Source organism: Topomyia yanbarensis, chromosome 3 (assembly GCF_030247195.1).
Source record: "Topomyia yanbarensis strain Yona2022 chromosome 3, ASM3024719v1, whole genome shotgun sequence".
NCBI classification, from domain to species: Eukaryota; Metazoa; Arthropoda; class Insecta; order Diptera; family Culicidae; genus Topomyia; species Topomyia yanbarensis.
In genome coordinates, this window is record NC_080672.1 from 419,706,324 (window position 1) to 419,724,726 (window position 18,403).

The 18,403-nt window shown below is 38.5% G+C and overlaps 1 protein-coding gene across 1 annotated transcript in view; it reads left to right on the plus strand.

The window, feature by feature from the left end:
- The first annotated feature begins 897 nt into the window (after positions 1-897).
- The window catches only part of LOC131689263 (facilitated trehalose transporter Tret1-2 homolog), a 29,936-nt gene continuing 12,430 nt past the window's right edge, over positions 898-18,403 (plus strand). Inside the window, exons 1-3 of the mRNA XM_058974228.1 lie at positions 898-1,106; positions 1,443-1,954; positions 10,323-10,588. Coding sequence (XP_058830211.1) covers positions 1,947-1,954; positions 10,323-10,588 — 274 coding nt within the window. The 5' untranslated portion in view covers positions 898-1,106; positions 1,443-1,946. The remainder of the gene's footprint in view (positions 1,107-1,442; positions 1,955-10,322; positions 10,589-18,403) is intronic.

The following is an 18,403-nucleotide window of genomic DNA, read 5'->3' on the forward strand; positions in this document are numbered from 1 at the left end:
TCATCTAGGTGGATTAAATCGATTTTATTCCATTAAATTAAACTAACAAAAAAGCTAAACTGACGCCCTTTCTCCAAATGAAAGTAATTTTTACGATAGCTGCTAGTTTACATTCATACACCTCGAAATTATGAGATAGTTGGAACGTCGAAATGATTTCAAACTATGTAGAATATTTTGAAATCAAATGTATAAGATTAAAACACATCGAAAATTTCGGTCCGTGGTCTATTTTTAAATTGATCAATTCGATTAATTTAGTTAAAAATTAGACAAGCTTTATGCACACGTTGTCGCCTAATATATATGGTTGTATCAAAAAAGGATCCAACAATTTTTTTAAGCGTAATTATTGAAAGTTAGATTCGGCTTGTGATCGATTGTTTGATGTTTTTGCCTTCATGTATTGCGTATTTTTTTGTTTTTGAGTTTGTTGATAGCTAAAACTGTAGTTTTTTTGTTTTCCTCTGATTTTACAATGCTTTTTTTTTTTCTATATTTGCTTATTGAATAAACTTGACTGATTCATGCTTTATTCACACCCTTCTTGGGGAATTTGTTCTATTCATTGTGCTTAATTACCGAGCCAATAACATTCACCACAGACCTTCCGGCTGCTGATGGAGTACTGACTGAGACAGATAGTTGCTCTGACTCTGTAAATTAAAATGTAAACAGAGAGCCAATCAGCTGAAGTACCGCTCGCCGTAACCAGGAAAAACTATTCAATCCTCTCATGTTCTCGCGTAGTTTTCACCGGTTCGCTCAATCCTTATTCCGTTCTTTCTCTCTCACTCGCAGCTGATCACTGCTCTGGTAACCAGCTGATTTTGCGGCAGCCGACGAAAGCGGATGGCAAACGCGATTTAAGTAGGCATGCAAGCGACCTACAACGGTTTAGTCTGATACAAGACGCGGTTTAGTTTCAACCGTTCAGGTATAGGATAGTAACTTGCGAAAGTTCTGGCAACAGACGGACTTTGTGGGTTTTCATCCAATGAGTTCGACTACGGCTTAGTCAATGTCCAACTGTGGATCGAGAAGCAACGCATCGTTCTGCTGAAAACTAAAGTGACTTGTGTGGTGTGTGTAGGGCAGTGCGAAAAGTTAGTAGTTTTATTTTTATCCCTTATCTTTAGTTTAACTAACAGCATGGTAGCGGCACATGCCCATATGACGGTTAGTCAATGAGTATTTGCTCAACTCAACCAAAAGTCCGATGAGTCGAGTCTGTGATAAAGAGCTGAAGGCAATCATTGAGCGGTACTGTGCCGACATATTGCATGTGTTAAGTTTCTTTTAGCTAGCAGCCTTTGTCTGTAGTTTAGATTTAAATTTGCGTAACTGTTTTTCTCTATTCGAAGATGTCTGCTTCTGCAACAAGCAAGTGTTTTTCATTTAATTAATTTTGTTTCATTTTGTATCGTTCTCTTCCGCCACAGTCGCCTATCCACGCACCATTTTCCGTATCAGATGAGGAAGGACAGCAGCTGATGGCCTGCTGCGAAATAAATTCAATATAGGATCAAACAGTTGTCGTTTTTGAGCCTGGGTGAAAAAATGACAGTGGTGATCTGTGCCAGATATCAACGGAATTTGTCTCAAATCGCAGACTGCTCGCGGAGTTCGGTTTTGAGCCTGTCGTGAGCCAACTAGACAAAAACGTAACAAATCTTCCTACGTGTTCCCGAAACTGTGATATTGCTAAGAAAAACACAAATTTTCCCATTAGTTTAATATAAGTGCGGAATCGTGATTCGTGTAAAGTTAGTGTAATCGTTAAAAGTGTTAAAGTGAACATAAAGACAGCAACAAGCAAAACAACACAGCTGCTAGAGAAAAAGGTTTCGTACGATAGATCCTCCTCTCATCACGTGCGATCGTTGATTTTGAGTTTTGCTAGTTTCGGAAAACAAAATAGAAGAGGTGCATAAACAAGCGATAAAATGACGGGGTAAGTTTTTGAACGTTGTTTACATTTTTAACTATACAACCCAGCCGGCTGTTGGCATGGTATCAAATTATTCAATGCGCACAAAAAGGACCAACCTCCTTCGTCGGCAAGGTTCTATACGATACACATACCTACATGGTAAAGTGATTTTCCCCAACCGGTTTTTTTTTATTTTGGCCATCTTCCTGAGTTTGCAAATGCGAAGTAGAGTAGTTTGGCGTTGCATGATTACGATAAGCAAAGAGCCGATGAAATGATATTGCGTCATTTCACTTTATCGTGAATTAAGAATTCTAAATTTGAATACTTAATTGGGGATTGGGTTACCCCCGCCCCCCCAGATGCTCTTAGGTGCGACGTCATTGTTTTGTTCGGTTCGGATTAGTTTGGCTAAAATTAATTGACGTGTGTTCATATACATACAGTATGTTGTAATTTGGCTACAAAGTTGTCAACGTGAATGAGATTGTTTCTCTTGGATAGATTTGATAATTACGAAAAAGTAATCGTTCCTATTCTTAGTAGAAAGATAAGGGGGACATCACCGGCGTGCCGTAATAGCATATAGGTTGTTAATTCAAATCTACTCTGCTTGAGATATCCATTTTTTCGTTGTCTCCAACCATATTCAAATAAATATTCCTGATTCGGTTCTGAAATTCAAAGTCGTTTAGTTATAAAAGTCCAACATACTTTAAAATTTATAACAAATTGGTGAATATTTTTCAGACTGATCAGTGCAAAATGTGTGTTATTTCGTTCAGTACAATAAAGGTTACTAGCGTTGAAAAACTATACACTTATAAAAAATGAAAATTACATTTGACGTAAACAACATTGCGACGTATTTTTATGTCTAATAATGGAATTTTACATCTTTTGGCATGTCAAATAAAATATTGTGTCTCTTTTGATGTAGAGCTCGGTTGAATGGAGATGGACAATTGTGAACAAAGTGCATTTTTACATGTTCTTAAATGTACATTCAAGTGAATTGTGATGCTCCTTTTATGCATCTTGCGAGATGTAAATATTTTAAAGTGTGTATCTCTGCTATTTCTTTCGAAATTTTAAAAAGTTGTTAATCGTAGTTACGACAAAAATGATTCTTTGATGGAAAAGGAATGGATTACTCACTCACTCACTCACTGAGCAGACAAGCTGGATGATGTAACATGACTGTAGGACACTATTGGGGAGACATGAGAAGTCGCCCTAATCGATTTTTGCTCAATTTTTTAAAACAAGATTGGGGAAAAAAGCTCTAAAACTCGTCGCAAATGGAAAAGACTGCCAATTTGAATAATTTGAAAATTTAGAATATTAATTTATTCATTTGTATAATTTTCTGAGTAATTTTTTGTAGGTTCTGAGAATTTTGCATAATAAAACCCATCTATTTAGGCAGTCTATTTTGTGTGACTTCAGAATTATAGCCCATATTTTTTTTATCTAAACAACTGTCTGCGATATGCCATGCGATGAAAATTCGTAACCGTACTTCACACTCATGCGCATGGTCCGACGGTATGCGCCAATAAGCTTTGGTTACTATCCTATGCTTAACCGAATAAAGCACATGGTTATATTTTTATGCCATTCCAAATAATGAGCAAGCATTAACATTTCTAGTTATGAAATTATTTGCATTTTTTGCTGTACAAGCATAACCGTTGTAAGTTAGTATGCAAAATTTATTTCAATGCTTCTATTCAACGAGCAGCATTTTGATTGCATAACTGCCGCAAATATGCATTACTGTCGTGCAATAGCAATGCAATCGTATATTCCATTGATAGTAGAGTATTGTTACATATTTACAATGATGCCGACTTCACATAGTTGACGATATCCTTTCAAAATCTAATGAAACTTTGTAGGCACTTAGAAGTGACCAATTCAATAAATCCAATGCTCGTTTGGAAAATTGAATCAAATAAAGTTATTTATATTGAAAAAAGTCTCCGATGCTCAATGTCGCCTATAATATACTCTCCTGTATTGTGTCTAGCAGACTGAGTCGGTTAGCTAAATCCTTTGCCGATGAATACCATAGTGGATTTTAAAGAGGATGATCAACGACGGAACAGGATTTACATTGCGACAAATCCTGAATAAACTCGGAGAATATGTACAACTTGTTGATGTCAAAGCAGCCATTCAGTGAAACGAAACGAACTTTGGCAAATAATGCTTGAACATGACTTTCAAATGAAACTGATCAAATTGAATTAATATGACTCTGCACAAAAGGGTCACAATCAGGCGTTGAAGTAACCGGTGAGTCATCCTACTCGTTTGTGACGTCAGATGGATTGGAGCAAGGTGCTGCACTCTCTAATCTATTGTTCAGCATAACGATCGAAAGTGCGAAGATCTGAGTGCTAAGGAATAGAGACATCGTCACGAGATTTTAACTTTCTTCTTGGCTTCGCGGATGACATCGACATAACTGACGTTGGTCGCAGAGCAGTGAAAGAGGCCTTTTGAAAGGGAAGTTGCAAGAATCAAAATGTTAATTATCTCAAAGGGTAGCTGGTAGAGAGCGAGGCAATTTGAACGGTGTTGGTTCCCAGCTGGAAGTCGTTGTGATACGGCATGAGGTTGTCGACGAATTCAAATACATTGGAACACTAGTGATGAGCGAAAACGATGTTAACCGCGAGATAAAAAGGCGTGCTGCGAATCGAACTTTCTATGGTTTGCGTAGTCAGCTAATGTCCCGTAGCCTACATATACGCACAAAACTTGCTTTATATAAAAATAATGACTACTATCTGTTGTTCTTTAAAGCCGAGGCGTGAGCTTTTAAAGAGACTATCGAGTGCTCGATGTTTTTGATAGAAGTATTCTGTGTTCCATACTCGGCGGCACAGTGAAAAATTGAGGATGGTGCAGGCGCCTGAACCACGAACTGCATCATGACATCGAAATGCTGATAGAACACGACAGACTCTAGTGGGTTTGGGCATGTAGCGCGAACAGCGAAGCAGAGACCATCTAATGTTATGCTCAACAGCGACCTAGAAAGAAGCCATCGACTTCGAGGCTGACCGCACTCTCGCTGGCTGTGTGCAATCGGAATATTTTGAATATTCTACAACGAATTTTCCATGAAAGTATGAGGGATCTTCTGCGGCGCTTCGGAATAGATTTTTTGAACGGGTGACAACCTGGCATCCGAAACAAAAATAATCAATTGATGGTTAATCGCTAAGCTTACGGTTAATCGCGCTTTGAAAAAAAAGTTCCATTATTACGTCATACGAATATAATAACGTTTAAATTAAGCGTTTTACGCACACGAAAACGTTACAGGGTCCGGCACTCGAAGTGTAACCAATTGAAAAGGCCATAAATTCGGTTTGGATTTTTTTTACTTACTCGACCACTATTCAGGATATCTTTTACACTGAATCCAATATGTTATAGGAGATAAACCGGTTTGAACTGAACTGACGAGATTAAAAAATTATTCATTTAATGAATAATTTCATCAACAAATTGTTTTGAATCTTAAAGAAGGAGCAAACGAGGACAACCGTACCGACTTTCAGCTTAAAGGGGATTTCCGTTTTGATTGCGGAAATATAACATTTAAAAAAAAATGACTTGAAACTATAATTTTATCGTGCTTGATACGGAAAGTAGACTGTTTAGCATGGTAGATTATTCAATTTTACGTTAGATTTTCAGCCAATTAAATCGAAAAGATATTATCCGAGGAAACTGGGCGTTCAGTTGGATCATCATAAGGAAAATGATGAGCTTAGGTACAAAATGCATGAATCTTGAACTTTTTATTCAGTAATGAAACTTTTCACGAACCAAAAAATAGTTATAATCTCAATTCAGCACAGTAGTTTCCGCACAGCTGAACAAGTCAGTAAAATTTTTGAAGCTCAAAAAGTGGCTATAATTTACTGATTTTCAGCTATATATTTTCCGAGTTTCCGCAAAACGAACGTCAGTTCTACTGACATCATGATAAAAGCTTTGTTTGCTGAGTGCTCTAAAACTCGGTAAAAGTTGCCAAAAAAGCTGAGATTCGGTGGAACAAAATTAAGTGTATATGTCTTCTACAGTGAAGACCCGTTTTTATCAGCCCCTTGGTGAATGTTAGGCTGATAAAACGGGGACATTGATAAAATCGGGACATATATTTTTCTTTCTGTTTAAGAAAACGGAGCTTTTAAATTAATAATAAATTTTTTTTGCATGTTTTGGATCTCTAAAATAAGTACAATATGCTCAAGAAGGATTTAATCGAATTCAACTTGGTTTGTCTGTTAGAGCCCATCATACTTCCAACTATCAATTTCCATATGAAGCTGATTAAATCGGGTAAAAAAAGTGAAAATCGGGGGCTGATAAAATCGGGTCTTCACTGTTTTACTTTTTATTTGAAGTACCTTCTAAAGCATTGATAAATTTCTCTTTGCTCAAATAATAAGATCATATTTCAACCAAATTATAACATAATGGAAGCCCTGGTGGCTTCGTAGTTAAATTTATAAAAAAATGCAAAAATCAAAGCGAGGTATAGACCTATTTGACCCGATTAGTTGACAAATTGTTGTGATCTTCTGATCGGTGAACCATCCAGATTTACTTAGTGTAAGTAGTCAGAATTATGTTGTTTTATTTCTATTTCAGTTTGTGCTAAAATTTCCTGTGGATTTAGACACAAACTGAGGAGTAGGTAATTGTTTTAGTTTACTAGTTTTAGTGCATCAGCAAGTAATCGAAGATCTGGAATTGCCCGGACGTGTTGTTGTTAACGTTCCAGTGATATACAGTACATTGAACAGGAAAATGAAGTCAACCGTTTAGTAGGTCGTTTTTACTGTTGAGTTACGTGTTAGTAGGTTGAAATAACGCGTAAAAAGTGTGATTTTGCATAGAGATTTATCGTCCTAACTTTGCATTTGAATTATGTGAAGCAAGCCGCCAAAAATACGACCGTTCGTTCCGCTTAGCGCCTACAGTGTCATCTGGACCTCAGTAGTTGATGCAATAATTTGACGAATGGAGAAATCTTCACAGAAATCTCACGAATTTATTTATTCAGAGCTGGTGAGATTGTTCCATATCATTTTTCAATGCATGTATACTTTCCCCAATATTTTCGTTTTTGTAACGAATCAAAAATATTTTTCACTTATAGCACTGCCGGTCAGTGGGAAATGGATTGTATACACACTAGCAAGCAATCGAAGATCTTCTTTGTTATATTTAGCTCTATTGTTTTCCAAATCCATGCTAGAACTAACTAAGCCTGCAGGAACAAGGATGAACTTCAATACATTGTAATGTATTCCTCTCCTCAAATGACTGTACAATACCGAGAAGGATGCGGCCGGTTGATTAGATTCAACTAGTTTGAGTCATTCCATACCACTAGCAGAGGCCATTAAATTAGTGGAATTTGCGTATCGACATCGTCTCATCAGAATCCGGCACTATGTTATTGACAGAACTAAACCAGCGCCGAGTTGATGCTTAGGATTGGGCGATGTCGATGCGATTTTTTCAAAATCGATTTTTTCAGCTTGAAAAATCGATTTTTTGTATCCGATCTTTTCGGTTCGATGTTTGACAATATCGATTTTATTGATTCAATAAAATTGATTTGGTGAAATCGATTTTTCTTTCAAAATTCCACTTGAAAAATCGCGATTTTTTCCACAATCGATCTTTTTACCTCGAAAAATCGATTTTTTGCATCGATTTTTCCCTGCTCGGTGTTTGACAACATCGACGTTTTCGCATTAAAAATATCGATGCAGCAAAATCGATTTTATTTTTCAAAATGCCCATCACTATTGACGCTAGCTCCAAAAACGAAAACACCGTCAGTTCAGTGCTAGCTTAATCCTATCACTAAGTTGGTGTCGGATTCTGTTGAGACGAAGTCGGAACGCAAATTCCATAACTAACTAGCTAATACCCATCGCGCGTTGCTGCGACTATCAACGAAATAGGAGTAAAACACAATTTGTTCCGAAGCGCCATCTGTCGGGCAGATAATCCCCAACTAATAGCACACAAACACGCACCATAACAATTGCCTACTATGTACAAATTTTTACGGCAATCGATTGAGCCGTTTGGGAGTCTATAAATCATATACATACAAACATTGACTTTTATATATATAGATAGATTTAGTTATTAGTTTTGTGTCCTTAACGCGCAAATGTGATTTAAAATAAATTTCTTCTTTAGTGGAGAAAAAATAGGTTTTACCCAAATTTATCGCCGCTAACGATAAATATGACATAGAGGTCATTGTTTTATTATCTAGATGGAAACTGACATACACAACGAGGTACCCGATTTTAAAACATCCGACCGAAACTCGTCCGTGATTGATTCCCGCTAATTTTGAAATTAGTCGAATACTGATATTCAAGCTTGTCAAGTACCCTCGTTTCGAGATACTGCATACCAACACACACACACACATATACAGAGAGAGAGAGAGAGAGAGAGAGAGAGAGCTTACGAAAGTAACCATTATTCAGTTCCATCGCATCAGGCACACAGCACTGATAAAGTTTAGCCGATTAACCAGGCAAATGAAATAATTTTGAATAACAACCTACAACATGTCGTTAAGCGTGGCAGCGCTAGAATCTATGTCCCCTAGCTAGAATATAAAATATAGAAAATCAAGGTCCGACTACACGATGTGGAAACGCGTACTTTGCAATATGGAAAAGTGGAATCAGCTAAAAAGGATACATGGAGAAATTTATTCATATGTATTTCAATGGTGATGAGAATGCAGATGGATCAACTTATATCTTCCCACCTGGCTTTACAAAAAAAGGCACTGTCATCACACAGAAAACACTTTGCAGCTTTGAAATCGAGTTTAAATGAAATGATCTAAAATTACAGATAGCAGCGTTGACACTAACCCCCCAACTCATTTGAACCAGTTATTAACCCATTTATGAAAAATATTTTTTTGGCCACTTGATTTTGGTTTGCAAATCAAAGATTTCTCATATCTATTTTGATCATGTTAGATTTGAAGATTTACAATAAAAATATTGTCAAAAATTTATCTCTGACAATACTTTGTTATTTCACTTTAATTTCGATTGCTACAGTTTGTTACAATTTCGTGAATTGATTTTGACTGGACTGTCTCAGGGAAATAGAATCATTCTGGAAACTTTTATGCATGAAAAGAACACTTATTTCTATGTGAACTTGGAATGAAAAATACACATTTTCTGGATTTTTCTAAAGTATATTTGGATGAGCTTTACGTTGATGGCAAATTAATTATAATTTGAGTTTCGGCCAAAGGCTGTTGTTGGGTTTAAAGTTGTTAGAGCTTGTTTGTTAAGTATCTTAGGATGTTTTTATGAATTATTGATTAGATAGTTTGCTCTGAATATTGATTAAGCCTATCTAGGTCTTCTTCTCCTAAAGGTAAACTAAGCATTTTATGGAACACGTGATGAAAAGCGACCATTTTATGTTAATAAGAATGGTTTAAAGTATTTGGTTAAACACTTTCAATGATTTTTTCGGAAGTCAATGACCCTCCCTCTCACGTTACAATAACATCCAAAAGGGCCATGTGATATCTGTCTCTTCCTCGTGTTCAAACTTGATAGTTTTATGGACATTGTTAATAACTTTCAACATCTGTGATAAATATTTACGTTTGGTAATGCAGAAAATATCATCAACGTATCTCCACCAGCGTTCTGGTTAAACACCGTTTCCCTTCAGACATTCTTCTAGGTTTACCATGAATAGTTCACAAATAAATGTAGAAACTGGGTTACCCATTGGGGCACCCTTAGTTTGTTTATAGAAGACACTCCTAAATGTGAAATACTTTTCTTCCATGTTTCATATCAGCTCTTACTTTGCTTTTTCACAAAGTATTGCAATTTTGTGTAAGTAACCAATCTTCTAGAAGGTTAATTGAATCTTTTACGGGGACACTTGCTAATAAGAGGGTTACATCAAACGAGACCATTACTTTGTCCTCTTCGGTTTCACCTGAATTCTGGAGTTGTGAATTCTTGTTCCTGACAGATCGGCTGGAGAAATTTTGAGCATAGTTTGAAATTCAATTAACGAGATTATAAATTGCGTAAATTTCTTTCTTGAATCTTGCCATATTGTGTCACGTAACAATAATAAATATAATACCTATAGTGTTGAATTTGAAATAGTCAGACTAATTCACCTCATTTTAACCCTTACGATCATTCGAAAACGGGATCTATAAAATTTAATGACCAAATGTGGGTTACCCAATTGAAAAGCCCTTCCTCTTTTTCATCTAACAGCACGATTAATTAAACCCATTTTACACTTTCTCTACCTTCAACAGCAAAGAAACATCCGCCCTGGTGGATAAGGGCGCCCTGCCCAAAATCGAGGCCACCAGCGAGAAAGGTGTGACACTTCCAAACCTCGAGGGTCAGCCCAGCAAGAGCGAACGGGGTAAAGCGCTGCGGCAGGTGATCGCCGCCTTCATTGCCAACCTCGGTACGATCAACACCGGTCTGATTTTCGGTTTCTCGGCCGTGGTTATACCACAACTACAGACTCCGGACTCAATCATCACAGTCGACGAAAGCCAATCATCGTGGATCGGTAAGTAACAGCTGAGCTAATAAATTGTCGTACTACATAGGTGATCGACCCAAAAAAATTTGCGCAGTAGACAACTGACAAAGAAAGAGGCTATCTGCTAAAATGTAAACATTCCGAGCATCGCCGTTTTCTTGAGAGCACGCGACCTACCTCAACGGAATTCTTTCCACGCAGTACTATACAATACGATGAGCTCGCGAGCGGTTCCTCTTCCTTCTCTAGTAGATGTCTAAATTTAAACTAGCACTTTGATCCACCGGGTGATTTTTGTGAGTAAACTTTGTGTGCACGTGTAGTGCAAACAAAGCGGAGCCGATCACGCAACACGGTGTCATCTGTGCGGGAAAATAACCGGCTCCCGTACGAACTGGTGTCTTCGATTCCATGCGAGCAGTGTTTTACACGATTTACACGATGGATGTTTGTTAAAATTAGAACCGTGAAATATATTTCCTAGGGGAACGAGGAGTGCAATGAACAGATCAGGTCATTTTAGCGAAACATTGTTGGTTTCGAAATAATTTTTTTGTTATTATGTTAGTATAACATTAGATTTACTGTTATAATTCGTCAGGGTAAATTACATCTTAATAGATTTGATAAAAATTTCAAATTAATGAAAGAAAAATTGTATATTCACGAATCATTTCCAGAACGAATACAAATACAGATCAGAACAAGTAGTAGCAAACAGATGCAGCCACAAAAGACAGCTGCTGTGCTCGTTTTGGCTTCCTTTATCAGAAACAATTGGTAGCCATCCCGGAAATCGATATCGGTGCCGAGTATGTTTGGATTCCTCGCCATCGACAATTTTGCTTATACAAACTGGTCTACACCCATTTCCCCTATATAGTTTGTAAAAATAATTTACGAGCTCTTTATTTTCGAACAAGAAATCGAACGACGAGATGTTTGTTCTGGTATGTTGTGAAATATCTTATGTAAGATGGAATTTGGAAAATTCCTAAGTTTCTCTTTACTTCATGAAACCAATTTAATTTAATGTCTTTTTCATCTTCTATTCCCTGTGTGAAAGCAATAATGAACGAAAACAAAAATTATCAGCCAACAGCTAACCTGAACACTCAGTCATTAGATGATCCATTTCACCGAACTGACGAGAACCGGTTAACGTGAAACCTTACCTTCCTCACTCGCGCTTTTGCGGCCTCGCCCATCCACGGGAAAGCCATAAAAACGGTGAACTTTGCGCTGCAGTAAACAAAATTATATCCGAATGAAATTATAAACGCTCGTGGTGGTGGTTATGTGTATCAAGAATATCAAACCCAAAACAACTACGCGAGAAAGTGTTCGACAAACAAAAACACCAGAGCTCATGGTACTTTTCCTGTAGTGGTAACACGCGAGAATACTCTTGTTTTGCGGAGAATTTCTATGAGTCAACAAAAGGTGATAGCATTTGTCCAATTCTATTGCTCTAAAGTGGTACCAATCAGGAAGCAAGGTGTTTATTGAGTTTTAAAACAGCTATTATCAGCAGTTGAGCTTTCCTTCGAGCGGCATTTTCCAAGTGAATATTTTGATTGCACTGTAAATCTAAATAGATTATTGGCTTTCAATTGATGCGTAGACTATAGATAAGTACACGGTGGGATATTCCGCATTACTTTGAGCTAGCATTGTATGTAAGGCTATCAAATTATTATTACTGATCACATTACTAATTCAGTTTGATATTCAAGATCCGTTCGACGCACATATGTCACACTGCACGTGTACGGACCAAACATACATTGTGGCTCAGCAGTATGTAGATTCTTTCTAGGCTAGAGCTGTGCTACCTTTTTCCAATCGAGCAACAAATTATCTAGTCGTCCTTGGAGGCCTTCCTTGTTTCCCGCCCAGAATTGACTGTGCTGTGTAACGGTAACGGTGCACGTTAAATAATTAACAAAAGGGCACTTGCGTACGTCAACCTGTCACTGCTTGCATGCGTGAACACTTCTGTTTTGTGAATTTCAATTTAGTCTGAATTCTCTAGATTAGTTAGGGATGGTTTATACTCAAGGTGCTTTTTATGCGGAGGATACGTAGAAAAAACGCTTTTTTTCTCGTTGGCTTAAAAAGTTTCAACTGAAAAGATAGACAGATTTATATAGAAAGTGTAAATTTTACGTTTTAGTTCTAAAGAGCATTGTAGTCGATGAAAATACCAGAAGCCCGTTAAGAAAAGGTAAAGTTAAAAACCGCACAAGGAGCGAGGGTGTCCTGTAGACTACCCAGATTCATTTTTGACAAACGTAGTCGGACTACCAGAAATTCTGCTCCAAGTTTGAACTATATCGGATAAGCCTTGCTACATGACCAACCTCGCCTTCCCATCGCTAGGTGACACCATATATTAGAATAATACAGAGAGCAGACATATTAACTAGACAAATTCTTCCGAAAAAAACGTGTATACGTAATTCGAACAGCCTTTGTTATCGTAACAAAATTAATTTAATTAAAGTGCATCTTAACGTTGAATGTTTATTACTTTCAAAACAAACATTGTGTCACGTGCCAATGTTTGTTCCTCCAATATTTACTGTAAATGAGTAACCGTCGCTCCACATTGCACCGTGGCGCTAATCGCAGACAAGCTTGTTGCCGCGATTTGAACAACACTAAATTTGTGCGTTTTATCACCTTCTTTTGTCCGATAGCGACAGGAATCATCCAGCAGTCTCATTCACGATCCACAAATTACGTGCTTTATCGTACATTCGCTCATCGATTGCAAACAATCGATGTCTTGGAACTTAGCGGTTATCAATTTTGTTTTGTTTTATTTATATATTTGTCAGGTTGAATTTATACGTTTTTCGAAAGGCCGATTGTAACGGCTGGCTGCTTTGGCACCAACTTGAAGTGAATAGCGGCGCGGCGTGTCTTATCATTGTGGGTGGTTATATATCGGCATGTTGTCACGTTGCAGTATGAAACACCGCACGGAATGCTGCGGTGGTGAAGAGGGTTCAACAAATACCAACAGCTGTCCCTTGGACGGCGTAATCGTAACTCTTTGCTGTGTTATCTGTTTGCACGATTGGCGAATCGTTTTCGTTGGCTGCAACTGAACCATTTTGCAGTGGGGCTTGGTACTGGGCGGTCATTCTTTGTTATCATCGCCGTTGCCAGTAGCTCGAGATGTAGAGATAATTTTGATAGCTGGTTTTCCCAAGGGCATGAAGATACGTACTTCTGCGAAGCGGTTGTAATTTACCTGTTTCATTCACCAATTATATTACTCTAAAAACACATTAATTCGTGAAGCAATCTCACAGGGGTTAGACTATCAAGCAATCGTAGTGGTATGGTTTGACTTACAATCTGTCCATCCGTAATGCTTTTATTGAATGTTCTAATTGAATTTCGCTTCACTGTAAGCTTGGCTGATTGAACTACTTTTAAGGGGTGAGCCCGCGGACGTCCATTTCTAACTATCTGGATGTAATCTATGATATAGAGAATATTTAATTAAATATACGGTCGACAAATAGCGATTCTAACAGACTGATAATAACCTCTTTTGAACATATTTTATTTAACTTTGTTATAACAAACACCATCGTGCGTTTCAACATCGCCTCATCAGTATCTGGTAATAATCTAGCACCAGGTAGACGTTAATGCCTAAAGGTAAACAGTACTTGTGTTCACAACTAAACAGCTACTCACTAGTGATGTCCCGCAAGTGCAAAAGTTCAGTTTGCTGATAAGAAACGTTTTCAACTAGCAGCCTTGTATGTCAACTATTGTTTTTATAGCGTCTATGGAAGCTGAGCTTCTCTGTCAGGTTTTTTTTTCGACCAACCTAAATAAGCCTTTAGTGCTGGTAGTGGTTGCTTCAACCGGCTAAGAAATACTATACAGCCAACCTGTTCCGGTCGTCAAAGCCTATGAAACAGGTAACCCTAATTATATAGTGTTATACAATCCGTACTATGGTTGAATTTTTCAGGCGGGTTTAAAAGATTCTAAATTTGGAACGGAGCCTGGGGAGTACCGGGGCGAACACCCCAGTATGTAGCCATTCCTGCATTATGATAAGGTAAGGATGCAGCGAAAAGTTCGCTCTACACATCGATCTTTTTTCGTCGAGGATTAGTAGAATTTTATCGGATTTTCGCTGGCTACACTGAAGGTCAACCGATTTCAAATCCAAGTGTGTTACACAAGTCATTGAAGAGTAAAGAAAACAGCAAGGGTCCGAGATTACTACCGCGGGACACACCTGATAAATTTATGATGTTATGTGATTCGATATTTCCTAGTATGACGGATAGGGTACGGCCAAGAAGGTACAGTGAGGCACCCAGTCTTCCTATTTTAGCCAATAGGAGCGTATGATCAACACGGTTGAACGCTGCTTTAAGATCAGTATAAATAATATCTACTTGTGATCCGTCTTCTATACTTTTAATACAATGTGAAGTACACTTTGCTAAATTCGTGACTGTTGATTTACTTGGAAGGAATCCGTATTGATCTGTCGCTATATATGTTTTGGCTTCCCTGAACAACACATTGCTTACTGGACTTTCGAACAGCTTGGAACCCGTACAGAAAGAGGTTGTACCTCGATAATTTGCTATGTCTTGTTTATCACCTTTTTTTTAAAGACAAGCAACATCACCGATTGTTTTCAATCCAGAGGAAACGTCCTTTGCGACAACGCCCAATTTAAGCTGTACGCACACGAGGCGACAGGACACAAGTCAAAAAAAAATATTCACCATGAATTTTGTTCTAGTTATGCCAACGAGGCAACAGCAATAGCGTTGGAATAGGTACAACAAAATCCGTGTAGCGTGTGTCCTGTCGCCTCGTGTGCAAACAACTTTAGAGGAACAGAAAGAGCAATCGCGCATCTTTTTAAAGTAATGCCAGGAATCCTATCTGGACCACCCTGGGCTTGGGTGATGAGCCTAATGGGCGCGTACTCTTGCTTGGTCGATAAGAGTGGGAGATCCGAGCGAGTGCTGGTTCATTGACCTCTGAATCTCATGACTAATAATCATTCGATCGAGTGTTTTTGGCGGGCGGCTGATATGGATGTTTCTACTTTCAAATGGGGGAACATGCTGGTTCGGTTGTTCGGGGACTCATTTGATCTTGAGCATAGTCAGGGGCGGATCCAGAAAAAAATTTCGGGAGGGGTCTGAAACTTCAATTTCGAAATTAACATTGTACAATACCTAATACATAAAAACCTCATTTAATGAAAATTTGTTGTGGTGTTCAAATTTGATTTGAAATGATTTTGAGTTTGAAACTAATAAAACATTGAAACAAATTTAAAATTTCTCAACAAGTTGAAAATTTTCGGAGGGGGTCCGGACCCCCATGACCCTCCCCCTGGATCCGCCACTGAGCATAGTGATCGAGTCATTCGATTCGGATCGATGGACTGTCATCTATAAGAGATGATCAGACTGAAGGTGGGTGTTTTTATCTCTTAAATCGCTCTGTCGCTCTGGCTCGTGAAGATGGCGAGTAACACTCGTTTATATCTATTTCCGTGTTATCTATTATCTTATCTATTCTATTATCTATTAATATCTATTTCTTTATCCCTCTCGCAGGAGGATTGACGGTATTGTAAACATCATCAGGCCACAATAGACTAAATAGAATTATCTAAATATAAGGACCCTTCGCTCTTTTTGGTTTCTATTTGCACCAAGTGCTACTACTAGAGGTTAATTAGTTCTTATGTCAATAATCCACCAATCATTATGACGCAAGATTTTATTTATATAAGAAGCCCGCTTCAAGATGTTGATTACAATACGCCTCGATAGTGGTGTATCGAGGAGGCCGGGAGGGCTGATAGGAGCCTTTTTTCTGTTCTTTATCTTTCTTCTATTCACCCGCTCATAAACAACAATCAACTAGTAACAAATAGATAATTGAGAAAGGATGTACTATGTGTGGTGGTTGGGTATTCAAGTATTAGTAGTGTTTGAAGTACTAATGTATGTCTTTCATGTTATGATCATAACTTTGGCTGTATCTTGTACCTGTTTTATCTATTGCGTCTCTCATATATTGTCTTTTATCTCTTCTTTTCGAATCCTATACTGCCATTCTACTCTCGCCTTCAGCTGGGTCAGCAAAGATGGTGATAGCCAACATCTTAACACTCACACATTCTCAAACGCGGTCTCAAGCGGGAACCTACAAAAATGCCCTCGCGCGCGATTACGAATCGGTCACGTCCGGAGGTCTACCCTTGATCCCAGAAGCCTGGGTCCATGCCTTCAGCTGGACCAATTGGGCAAATACGCTCATACCTATTCGGCGGCACGTCTCATGGCGACATAACCGGGAAGCTTATCGATATAAGGGATCCCACTCTCTGCCAGAATTCTGGCCGCACACCGAAAATTTAATATCAGACTCACGGTTCGCGCGACCATTCAAGAACACACAACACACGCAAATATGTTAGAAAATCACGTTAGCGTACAAATGTTAGAACCCCTCGCGATTTTCTAAACAACCTACGCCCACCAACTCGCAAGCATGATTATACCCCGGTGATAAGGTTTACGTCTCAGCACTCATAAACTTACCAACGCGATCTCAAGCGTTAATCTACAAACTCCCGCGTTCGCGCCATCATGAATCGGAATCGTCCGGAATTCTCTATCCTCGGTACCAACAGTCTAGGTCCATGTTATTGGGTATGGGAATAAGTTTCCGTCCTTCTTTACACGAAAATAATATTTATTTAAAACATGAAATACAAAATAATATTATGTGAAGTATGTACCATTCGAAGCGACAACTTTTCCCCATCTTTCAGGCAGCATACGGATTCCTCGAAGAAAGAAGTCAGGGTTTTTCGACTCGATCCATTCGTTGAGCCATTTTTCGATACTTTCGTAAGAAGTGAACTTTTCTCCAATCAGGGCTGATTGCATCGATCGAAAAAGATGGTAATCTGATGGCGCTATGTCTGGGGAATACGGCGGGTGGGGCAAGATTTCCCAATTCACCCCTTCCAAATATTTTTGACAGATTTTGCAACGTGTGGCCTAGCGTTATCATGCAGCAAAATTAGTTTATCATGTCGAGCAGTCCAATCCGGTCGTTTTTCTTTCAAAGCACGATTTAATCGTATTAGCTGCAGTCTGTAACGATCGCCAGTGATTGTTTCGGATGGTTTAAGGAGTTCGTAATAAATTACACCACTCTGATCCCATCAGATGCACAACAAAACCTTGGAAGCATGATTTTTTTTTGGCGTGAATGGACCCGGTTCACCTGGCAGCCCCCAACATTTTCGTCGCTTCGGGTTATCGTAGTAGATCCATTTTTCATCGCCAGTGATAATGCGATGCAGAAAATCTTTTCTTTTCTGGCGCTCAAGGAGCATCTCGCACATCACCAAACGTCTCTCGATATCCCTCTCCTTCAATTGATGTGGTACCCAATTGCCTATTTTTTGCACCATTCCCATTGCGTGCAAACGTTTACCGACGGTCGATCTGTCACCATTCAACTCATTGGATAGCTCATCCAGAGTCCCACATGAATCTTCATAAAGTATATGTTGTAGTTGTGCATCTTCAAACTTTTTGGGTGCTCCTTCACGTTCTTTGTCACCGACGTCATAATCGCCGCTTTGGAATCGTCGAAACCACTCTTTACAGCTTGTATTAGATGGAGCATGATCACCGTAAATATTCCTTAATATGCGGTACGTTTCAGCTGCACTTTTCTTTGAAATGTAATAATGCAGCAAAACTTCCCGCAAATGCTGCTTTTTCGGAACGAACGTTGACATTTTTGGCG